Source organism: Neolamprologus brichardi, chromosome 8, assembly GCF_056152115.1.
Source record: "Neolamprologus brichardi isolate AB-2024 chromosome 8, ASM5615211v1, whole genome shotgun sequence".
Classification (NCBI taxonomy): Eukaryota; Metazoa; Chordata; class Actinopteri; order Cichliformes; family Cichlidae; genus Neolamprologus; species Neolamprologus brichardi.
Window position 1 is genome coordinate 25152881 of NC_142111.1, and position 12081 is coordinate 25164961.

The window sequence follows — 12081 nt, forward strand, 5'->3', positions numbered from 1 at the left end:
GGACATACCGGCTGCAAAGTAATCTGATCAGTGAGGAAACCCACAGACAGCTGAAAGGGCAACAAGAGGGAAATAAAATGCAGGCTTTTAGAAATGAGCATTTGTTGAGATGTATTTCTCCTTTAATCAGGCCCCTTAATGTCTCAAGACTTCATCGTCCCAACAGAGCACTTTGCTCTCACACTGCAGCCTTACCTGAGTTTCTAAAAGTAGAATGACAGGCTGAGGCTTCAGGTCTGGATCAGGTGAGCGTGTTGTGCTGCTATAGTCTCAAGCTGTTCGGTAACATGCACTCATGCACTGAGTACTTGTGTTTTGTCTTCCTTTACTCCCTTTCCTCTTCTTATTTCCCCTCACCATCTAGCTAGCCCCTGTTGGAGGCCTCTTCCTGTTCAGGGAGTTCTTTCTTCCCACTGTTGTCAAGTGTTTTCTCGTAGAGATCATCTGATTTTTATATTTTCTTTACCTTACTATACAGAGCACCTTGAGGTGAGTGTTGTTGTGAACATGTATCATTTTGAATGAAACTGAATTGAATTTGTCACCCAGAAACAATTCTTACTTACACAGCACTGATGATTTTCGCGCTGCTCTCTGTGTTTCTGGCACTTCAAGTAGGGATGTTCACCAGGACTAGATATCTATTAATAATAAACTATATATTGCATAACAATTCATCCATGCAGCAAAGAGCAGGGTGCACAGCTACAGTGATAGAAAACCTAACAGAGTTTGTGTTTGTGCTTTGAGCCATTCTATTTATCCCTTTTCTTTCTTTGGCAGCTCAGCCTGTGACATCTCTGTGGCCCAGCGTGGGTGAAGCATTACAATCATAGTAAGGATGTAAGATACACAAGTAAAAAAAAAAAAAAAGTTAACTCCCTCTGGTGCAAGGAATCCAATCTGATGAGAGGAGAGGAGGATGGGGGGATTGGCTGAGGCTGAATGCTGTGGGGTGGGGGGAGGGGGCCTCATCCAACATGTATGAACAGCAGGATTAGAGCGGGGATAGTCCTGAGAGCCAAGTCCTGCTGTGTGCCTTTCTCCTGCATTACATCACAGCCTGTTCATGGGAGATTGTCTAAATGGCTATCATTTTACTCATCCAGGGAAAGACACTGCTGCGGGCTCTGTTTCTACAAGCATAACACAAATATAGGAACACCATAGAAGACAAAATAGAAATGAAGGTGCGGCCTTTACGTCAGTAATGGTAAATTGTCTTTTTAGCAGGAAAAACAAATGTTTCTGCTGCTGATCTTTCACTTGAGTACTGTATATGTCAGTCAGCTGAACTTGCTCAAGCAGCACAGTAGCCTATCCACAGTCTCCCTAGCCCACCTCCCCCCTTTTTGCAGACAGGGCGCAAAAACGCTCCATAAATTCTCTTTGGGTGCATTACCGAGCAAGATGGCGCTCTCGCTGTCAGCACCTCGGATAGCTCCGGCAGCTCTGACAGAAAACTGAACGTTTGTGCCGTTTTTATTTATTTTGCAGAGGTGTCATTGTGTGAGATGTTCGCTGGGAGCTCTCAGGTGATGTGAAACTGAGCAGCCACAAAGAGAGAGAAGAAAAGAAAAGGAGAGCCACAATCCACAAATCAGGATCAAGTTAACTGTACTTTTGCAGAGGTGAAGGAAAAACTAGATTTTGCAGGTCGGGAGAATTTTTATTATTATTTTTTTATTATTATTTTTTAAAAGCCCTCAGATTGTGGTGACTTTATATTGAAGGAGGACTGCGTCTCTGCCCGCATCTGTCTTAAATCACACCGATAAGAGGAGGAATGGAGGGGCGCGTTGCGAAATGGCATGGGTCCGCTTCGGAAGGGAGAAATGAAGCCATGCTCGAGAAATAGTGTCGCCTAATTTGCTTTCCTCCGAGTCCTGCATTTGCTTTCTCTTTCGGTCATTGCCACGCCGGCTGTGAAGATGCTGGCTCTCCTGATGATGATGATGATGTCTTCAGGGTTTTTCAGCCCCGGCTTTGCTGCCAGCTCCCATTTCAGCTCAGGTGAGCCGATGCTTTTATTTAAGAATGCTCCTTAAAGCACTGACAAAGCGAGCGCATGTTATCATTGCTGAATGCACATCATTATATTCTATAGAAACGATGTGATATCCCCACCTGCGATTGTGTGTCCTTGCACTGGGAGGGAAAAAGCGATTTAATGAGAGATTGTGGCTCCAGCGTGTAAACGATGCCTATTTTTAAAACCTCTAGACACACAGCTCTAAGATTTGCCTCCATCCAAAACCTCAGGACAGCGGAACAGTTCAAAGGTGCTCCGGGTGGAAAGCTGAAAGGGGGCAGGGAAGTTGAAAGGTGAAAAGCAATTGTGGGAGCTGAGGAGCAGAGGCTTCCTCCTAATTGGAGCAGGGAGAGGAGGAGTAGGCTAGCTGGACTTATCCAATTAATGCTGACAAAGGAGAGGATTATGAGAGACAATGAACGGAGGCAGATTACCTCACATAACGATGAAATAATCAGAAATCACCGGAAACCAAAATGCTTCCTTTTTTATGATTCAGCGTAAGCAACTGCTGGCTTGTCATTTCGGTGGTTTCTATGGCAACCAGGAGGCAGCAATCTGTAGCATTCCCATTTTTTTTCTGTCCACCTGTGAATAATACATGAATTTATCCCTACTGTCTACAACAGCACTTTCAGTTTTTGGACCGCTTTTTTGAACATAAAGCTTCTGTGAGCCATAAGTCTAATGCGCATGTCTGTTGTCTTCCCTTTGCTATTTGCCAAATATGCTTAAGTGCATCCCCGCCGCCTTCCTTGCAGTGGCTACAATGGTTTCATAATGCCCTCCTGCCCTTTTCAAAACACATTATCTGAATTGCATAAATCCCTCTTCCCCCATTCCAACATTTAGCCTCTGCAGCATTCGGTTTGTACCAGGTCACTAAATGAGAAAACAACTCTGTATTGTCAGAGTCCCATTTGCTCAAGAATATGAGTCATGGCCTGTTTGTGTGTTGTGCCTATAAAAGTGCTGAATTTAATGCTTACATTTTGTTGTCAGTTGTGATGCAAATGCATCTTCCCCATATGGTTTTATAATTTAGAGCGCTATGTTGTGTGCATAAAAATGTCTGCTGGAGCTGACCAAGATGTATCAGACTCTCTCACGTGGGATCAACATATAGAAACAAAGCCAGGAGCCAGAACCCAAAGTAACTACTTTGCAAAGTATAAATAGAGAAGTGATGACATTAATTACTCAAAATTTTCAAGAAAAAGAAACCGCTACTGCTTTTGGTTGTGAAAACAATGGATAGTTAGAAATGTTTCTACAGTAGATGTAGGCAGGTGGTTCAAATCATAGAGACGTAAAAAAGATTTTTTGTTTAGCTGCAGAAACTCTACATTTCTAAGTTTATCCCATCTTATCCCAGACTATTTATCATGTGTGTTGTAGTGTATACACAATATATTGTATTTGACTTGGACTTGTGCTGTCAGCTTCTTTTAAAAGAAAATCTTGGCTATAGGTGAATTTGATTGGCCTTAAATGTAAATACTTGCAAATTGGGTTACTGCTCTAGTACCTTGTATCAGTTTGAGCTGCATTTATGTGGCACATGGATTAAAATGAGTTTGACATCCCTTCTCTAAAAAAACTGAGAGATTTTTCAACCTATAGACCAATTTGTCATGTAGATTTGGGAAATGCTGACTCTCAATAATTTATAGTAAATCTACCTGTCTTTACCTCAGAGGTACAGACTGTATATTAAAGATGGACTTGGCCCACTGGTTTTAGATTTAGATTTAGCAGCTGCTGTTTTAGGGGGCATCATCCAATTTTTTATGTCTTGATAGATTAGCTGTTGTGTTCCTTTTTGTTTTTCCTTTTCTTTGCGTAATGTTTCAAATGCAGTTAAAAATGTAGCTTTTTTTTTGTCTTAACAGTTTTAAACCAAACCCATACATTGTCGGTTCCTAACCAAATAAAACAAATTTATTGATCCTTATTGTTTAGGAATGAGGATGGGAGGGTTAGCTAGTGGAGGGTGGCAACTGCAGGAGCTGCCTGATGTAGCTGAGAAATAGAAATGTCAAAGCAAATATGATTATAGGAGGACAAAGTGAAAGAGAGAAGGCTCTCCCTGTGATGACCGTTGTGTAAGAGGGCGGATACAGCCCAGTAAAGGCAGGGCTTGATGATGATGGTGTGGGTGATTTTTACTGGCAGCGCTGGCTCGTTTCCCGGGCCCCAGGTTATCCATTTCATATTTCTCAGTGGGCTCTTGGCTACGCATACAGCAGCACGCTCTAATTACATGGACGCAAAACAGAAGGGGAAGCAGGACACGGCGTGTTTGAAACCCCCAGCAGACCTTCATCTCTACAGGCTATCACTAAACAACCAGGTCGAGCTGCTGGAGGACGCAGGCAGGGAGCCAGAGGAGCAGGTAAAACCCAGTTGAGAGGGGTTGTTGACTCGAAGATGTGTGACAGGAGTTGGTCGAGGAGGGTGTGTGTTGATCTTTGATCTTCACACTGAGGAAAACACTAGGTTGCATCCAAAAATCAGGGATTAAATGTGATCGAGCAGCTGATGTTGAAGCTTTGATGGAAGGGGAAGCTCAAACTGGTGGCAACCTACAGAAGTGCAAGGTACAAAGCTATGATTACAATTTAAATTCATGCCATTTACAGCCATTAAAAAGCCTCTAAAAGCTTCCTCCTCTGATCTGCACCTTAAAACCTCCTGTTAGGAACAGCTCTCCAATACTCACACTGATGTGAAGAGATGAAAGGACTGTGTGAGTCTTTGCAAGCAGAAGCTGCTTTTTTTTTCCAGTTGTGTTTTCAGTTTCTGCAGCTTGTTAAAAAAATCATTTCTGTACTGAAAGACCGGGAGTGTCTTAAGTGAGGCTGCAGCAAACATGCCTCTGATTACTAATAGCTTCTGCACTCAGAGAGAGCTTCTTTGTGTTTGTGCGTGCATGTGTGTGTTTGTCTGAAGAATAATCGCTTCTGATTGCACACAAACTATTTTTCTAGATGGAAACAAACAGCCTCCTACGCATGTGTCTCCACCTCGGTTCAAATTAAGATCCAGCTGTTGTGATTTAAGGTGAATTCCTGTCAAACTTGTTTTAGAAATTCTTGGGTTGCATTAGATGAAAAGCACAAACGTGTTCTCAGCACTGATACGTTAATAGCTCGATGCAACATAAAGATGCCGTCAGCAACAGCCAGGCTGTTTACCATCGTCTGAACCCTGAATCCTTCAATTTTTACCACGGCGGCTTGTAAACACTGTACATCTGAAATATGTCCAACATATTGTGGACATTGCATTATAACTGCTGAACCTGCTGCACAGTTAAGCTTCTGTACCTTAAAAAGAGCACAAAAGGTTAAGATCTGGCAGTCTCTCACATCTAAAGACAGCGCTGCGTAAGCCACAGTTTTTAGTTATAGACTATAAGATTTTGCAAAGACTGTGGATCAGTGTCTCGAACACTGCAACCAGAATCTTATAGGGATTATTTCACGTCTTTCTCAATAGGCCTGTACTACAGATCTGCAGGATCTTGGGTTTAGCGATGGAATTTCAGATTTAACCCAGGGTTAAACTTTATTTATCTATTTATTTATTTTAGAATTAGGAAGGTGCTCATTTCTTAACAGGCTGCATTCATAATGGTAACAAATGCTGCAGACCTAACTGGCCCCAGAGCAGGTTCAAAATAAGAGACTAGTCATTTAAATGGAAAATGAGATTGTCTGATGTCTGTGTTTTTCTCATGAGAATTCAGTCGTGAAAAAAAAAAAGATTTTTAGGACAAGCTCTATTCTTTGCCAGCTTTCCTGCTTCTGCTAACAATTGTAGCCACGTTGCATTATTTTACAAGCCTTAATATGATTCTATAATCCTAAAACATGATTCTAAGCTGTGCGTGTAGCAGAATGTGGACCCACGTGCAAGACTCGGGATGCAGGAACAAATTCAAAAGGCATCTTTAATGCTGTTACCTGCAATAATAAAAAGCATACATGAATAGAGGGCAAGAGCTGGGAAACAAGAGTGGAAAACATGGATTCAGAAAACACACACACACCGTGAGAGAGGACACAACAACAGACAAGGGGAGACTCAGACAATAAATATACATCGGGTGATAAAGAGAGAAGAATCAGCCACGAAATACAGCGGGAACAAATCAGGAATAACAGGAAAGGGGAGGTTACACTCAACACAATGCACAAAAGAAAAAGAGACTACCAAAATAAAACAGGAAATGGAGGAACAGAATCTACCTTCAGCAAAACCAAAGGAAGGAACAAAATGCATAAAACAACAAAAACGTCAAATAACAACAGAAGACTAAATTCAATTCAATTCAATTTTATTTATATAGCGCCAAATCACAACAAAAGTCGCCTCAAGGCGCTTCATAGATACAGAGAAAAACCCAACAATCATATGACCCCCTATGAGCAGCACTTTGGCGACAGTGGGAAGGAAAAACTCCCTTTTAACAGGAAGAAACCTCCAGCAGAACCAGGCTTAGGGAGGGGCGGGGCCATCTGCTGTGATTGGTTGGGGTGAGAGAAGGAAGACAGGATAAAAGAAAAGCCTGCTTATAATCCCTTCACAACAACAGATGTGTAATCCACCAAAACTCAAAACCCCGGATCCAAGACCCAGGGACCATGACAAAAGGAAAAGCTTAATTTAAGTAAAACCTTAATTTAATTATAGTCAGATCCTCTCTTGCCTTAAGGATCGGGTAGTGATACAGATAAGTCTGTTAGCTTACACGGCCAGCTTTCTTTTCTCGCATTTATGCAGCACGTCTCCAGCCTTACTGACCACCAAAACCACTTAAAGTGCACAAGGATTCATAGCGCACGCACACACACACACACACACACACACACACACACACACACACACACACACACACACTCTGCTGGATGAATGCAGCAGCTCTGCTGAAGTATGGCACGTTTTATTGTTTAACCGCCTCACAGTTGCTTTTAATTTCTCAAATATTTTCACTCCTCTGCCTCTTTTATGTGAGAACAGTGGGTTGACTTTTCACTCTGATCTCCAGCTTCTTGTGGAGGCATGTTGGACTTGCTCTGTGGCTTTTGACCACAGCTGTGCTTGTGTGAGAAACACCACTGCACAAAGTGGACACGACACTGGGTGAGAGAACAAAGAGAGTGCTCCTGTTGGTTGTTGATGGTGTTTTCCTGATGATAATAAAACTTAAGATGTGTTTGTCTGTGAAGGTTCTCAGTCATCCAGGTCATCGTAGTCAAAGGAGCTTGCAAAGAAAAGCGTCTGGACTTCTTTAAGTTACTTGAAGACGTTTCACCTCTCATCCGAGAGGCTTCTTCAGTTCTAAGGTCAAATGGTGGAGAGTCCCAGATATAACCCTAGTGGGAGTGTCCCCCCACAGAGGGACAAAAGGACCCCCTGATGATCCTCTAATCGCCTGAGCCAAGGTGTGGAACTGGGTGTGGGTCCCAATCAGCCAGAGTTTCGGGTGGGTTCATTGTGAAACCTGGCCCCACCTTATCATGCGAATTCCTGAGGTCACAAGCGCATGGCACAACACAGAAGAGCGACCTCCACAGGACAAGACTCAGCAGTCCATCTGCATCTTAAGGATAAAGGACACTCTTTCGAGGATGCCAATGTTCACATTTTGGACAGAGAGGACAGATGGTTTGAAAGAGGAGTGAAAGAAGCATCTATGTCCACTGTGAGCGACCATCTTTGAACAGAGGCTGTGGTTTACGACACCAACTGTCTGCCATCTATAATCCAGTTTTGAGTTCCTTCCCAGACGCCTTCACGCCCACTCACATCCTGGGCCATCTGACCTCAGGAATTCACATGATAAGGTGGGGCCAGGTTTCACAATGAACCCACCCGAAACTCTGGCTGATTGGGACCCACACCCAGTTCCACACCTTGGCTCAGGCGATTAGAGGATCATCAGGGGGTCCTTTTGTCCCTCTGTGGGGGGACACTCCCACTAGGGTTATATCTGGGACTCTCCACCATTTGACCTTAGAACTGAAGAAGCCTCTCGGATGAGAGGTGAAACGTCTTCAAGTAACTTAAAGAAGTCCAGACGCTTTTCTTTGCAAGCTCCTTTGATTAAGATGTGTTTGATTTTCTCAGAATGTCAAAATGAAGTTTTATGATCTCTTAATGCCAAAAATTTGAGATGATAGGATGAAATATTTGGAGAAGTTGTTCAAAGTAAGGGCTCCGATAATTCAGTGACTGCAGGAACACCAGGAGCCAAAAGTCTGATGTTTAATGTGCTTTAGTTTTCTCACAAAACAAATTAGAGCAGAACAGAAAGTTAAACATTCATCCCTTTGGATTTGGGCGTGCGTCATACCAGCTGTGTGTAAAAAGAGCTGTGATGATTTTAACGTCTCGTGGCGATTCAAAGGCAAACTCAGTGAAACAATAACGAAATGTAATTCTTCATTGATCCTTGCGGGGAAATTCTCTTTCTGCATGGTGGCCAGGGTCACCTGTAACACAGCAGCATTATAGACTCATCAGGGTCCAGCTTCCTGCCTCTCTGCTGCCATACAGAGATGGTCCAGCATGAGGCTCTGTGTTGGCCAGCAGTGTGGTGGGACCACCGACTACTGAGCTGAAACCACACTTAATTAAAAAAGTGTCACGGTCCACGCAGAAGCTCTTTTTCCACACAGGAGCACTGCTTTAAAATGACCTCCTGTCCGATATCAGTGTTTCCAAAACCACGGTGACTTTGATTTATATTAGTAGGTATTCAGTGTTTTTTGTAGCTGCCTAACGTTCAGTTTTTATACGCATGGCTGGGTCTATGTGCATCTATGTGTGGCTCTGTGACAGACTAGTGGTTAGCCCAGGTTGTATATCCCAGTGAGCATATAGAGCAATACAAGCTGTATTGTACCTGTTTATTTTTTTGCATTTTTACACTTTGAGTCCAGTAGAAGTGAGAGCTACGTATTCACAGTTACAGAAGATGCCCCCACTGATCACTGAGGCAATCCAAAGAGCTTTAGCAGCAGTTGGCATGAGTAGTCACTAACCTTGCTCACAGCAAACAGGCTGATTCCAGCTGATTACAGTGATCAGCTTCTCCTTTATTTTGATGTTGGACGACAGGTTGCACACACATCCACCTGCTCTCTCGTTTATATAACAGACTCAACGGTAAAGCGGCGCATAAGCCCTAATGATGATGATAATGGATCACTAAAGCTTTAATTTTTACCACAACGGGAGTGTTTCACCTCCTGATCCTCTCATTGATTGTTTCTGTAGATATTTCTACACAGCTGGAGAGTTTTAGATTCATTTCTGCTCTGATTTCAGATGCAGCGGTGCCCTTGAGCAAGGACTTCCATCTTACTGGTCTGCGTATGACTAATGGGATGGATGATGGAGTGTGACACCCATCGCCTCTTTAGATCTCTTCTGTGCTTTCCCTCTAGCTCTGTGCCTGGATCCATGTCTCTGCAGGCCCTGATCAGGTCCAATGAATTTCACAGTTGATCAGAGAGATTCTGGTGTTGTTGACTAAATACACAGCAAGCCTGATGGGTGTTTTGGCCTCAGAGGCAGTGGAAATAAAAGTTGTGTTGCCTTCCTGTCATACAGCATGTGGGATGTTTTAGCACTATGGGCAGCTCCTGATATGAAAACAAACGAGGCCCTGAGTTGAAGAACAGAAAGAAGTTTTGTTTTTCATTTTTCTGGCCTAAAAACTGAAAGTGCGAATCCATTATTGATCTTGAAAACATCTCCCAGCGAGGCATAATTAGCAAGTCTTCTGGGGTATTTCAGTATTTCAGAGATGACCTATTTGGGAAAGTCCAGTTTAGCCACGGAGCACAAAAGGGAATTTTCAAACTCAATGAACCTTTTTCTTGCAAACAAACATGCGAGTGTGTCTCGCTCAGCTCTCCCCTCTTACTGGGGCACATGCCCTGCTATTGATCTGTTATGTCCAAGTAAAATTTGAGTTTTTACAGGCATGTGTATTTGGCAATGGAAAAAGAAACATTATATTTAGATGCACAATATTAAAGCAATGCTCTTAACCCAAAATACAAGCTGCAGAGCACATCTCGCCGGCATGTCCATGAATGAAAAATAAACTATACAGTTAAATACTGAAAAAGTGAATCAAGAGACACTTGTAAACTTCTCAGAATATTTTTTTAAAAAGGTTTTAGATTAAATATGTTTCAGCTTAAATAGCTGAATCAGGTCATTAATATTTCAAGTAAACTGAGCAAAAACTGCTACGCAGGTTAGAGAGGAAGCTGCTTCATACACATGAACATGCACCAGGCTCCTCACGCTGAAAATTTCATATAACACATTTTATACACAGCAAAACAAGCTAGCAACACTCGTGCTATCAACAAAAGGAAATGTGTGCGTTCCTAGAGCCTAAAAATGGGAAACTTTTAGGTCTTAATAAAATTCAAATCCTGTGTGCACCGCCATGTTTGCTCGAGTCCATCTCGCTGACTGTTGCTGGTGCATTGCTGCATTTCTTGGCGTTTTTTGCTCACCAACTGTCGATTAGCAGAATGGTGTGAAAGTGTTGGCAGGAAGGTGGCTGCATGCACATTTGGGCCTCCCATCAATGTGCTAATAGAGCAAGAGTGAAACCAAATGGGACCAACTGCTCAAAATATTATTCTGAAGAACTGCTGTGGTCAAAAGAGACATTCATGTTAAGAATGCATATAAATGATAAACCTTGTATTGAAATGTAAAATTACAAGCAAGCTCCAACCTCTAGGCTGTGGCTATAATCGCACCTCCAAGTTTTCCCAGTGCTTTTATTCTGAAAAGGAGCAACAATGTGGTCTAACACGCAGCCGTCTCTGGAGTGCAGCTGTAGTTACGGTTGCGCCTGTGCACGTGAGGATTAAAAAAACAAGCCTAAAAAGGCAATTTGTCTTCCGGATGAAACCATGCTGTCTATTATTTCTTTTATGACTTTGTCTGTCTGTGCAATCATGAGTGTACTGCAGGAATAATTCCATTTCCTAGTCTCCTTTTAGCCTCTCAGTCGCAGCATTAATGGCAAATTGACTTGCTATAAAGTGAAACATCCAGTTATCGTCTTTGCCTTGTTTAGTCTGTTTGCACAAGAGAGGCTGATCACTCCACAGTCAGCACATGAATGGAGCCCTACACTGACTGATTGGAGACTTTTTGCAGATTCAATCAATACACGACGATGCTGATTGCTTTTAATCCTCGTCTTGTCTGCCGCTTTATGTAGTTTCCTTTATCTTCCTCAAGCCTTTCTTCTTAATGTCTGTCTGTACCCACGTCTCTAAATCTATCAATCTCCTCCTCTCTATGAATCGTTTAATGGAAGCCCTCACAGTCCGCACAGCATCACAGCAGGTAGCTAAGCTAGTTATTTAGAAGGATTCGTCATTGGCCGAGCTTAGCTGGCTGAGCAATGGGGTGACTGGTTTTCAGACTGCAAGTGCATCCTAATGCAGAGAGAGATGGAGAGGGTGTCAGCAGAGGAATAAACACGAGACAGAAAGATGAAATCAGCATGTCGGTGAAAGAACTGGGCAGACTGCGATACAGATGTAAAGCTCCGTGTCGGTCAGGACACCTGATGTGTTACTGTGGTTTTAATCACTATAGGTGGCTGGTAAATGTCTTACATTGAAATGCAGATAATTCAAAGAGCCATAAGAACTACGCTATGTCAGCGCACAGCGCTGCAGGGACGGATTTCTGTAGGTCAAACTGAAATTTAGAAAAATTGGATTTTAGACGCGACACAGTGGTTAGCACTGTTGCTGCACAGCAAGAAGGTCCTGAGTTCAATTCCACCATCAAGCCGGGGTCTTTCTGTGTGGAGTTTGCATGTTCTCCCCGTGTTTGCGTGGGTTCCCTCCGGGTACTCCGGCTTCCTCCCACCGTCCGAAGACATGCAGCTTGTGGGGAGAGGTTAATCGGATAATCCAAATTGCCACTAGGTGTGAATGTGCGAGTGAATGTGAGCGCGAATGGTTGTCTGTCCCTGTGTGTTGGCCCTG

The 12081-nt window shown here is 43.0% G+C and overlaps 1 protein-coding gene across 2 annotated transcripts in view; it reads left to right on the top strand.

Moving 5' to 3' along the window:
* Window positions 1–1624: 1624 nt before the first annotated feature.
* The window catches only part of lmtkb (lemur tail kinase 1 b), a 79218-nt gene continuing 68761 nt past the window's right edge, over window positions 1625–12081 (top strand). The window contains exon 1 of one of the 2 annotated variants that reach the window (XM_087844949.1): window positions 1625–1656. Coding sequence is in view for 1 of the 2 variants with exons in the window: in XM_087844947.1 (XP_087701073.1) it covers window positions 1932–2013 (82 nt within the window). In the remaining variant the exon portion in view is untranslated. Of the gene's footprint in view, window positions 1657–1679; window positions 2014–12081 lie in introns of those variants that run through there. The other variant, XM_087844947.1, reaches the window with a different exon arrangement.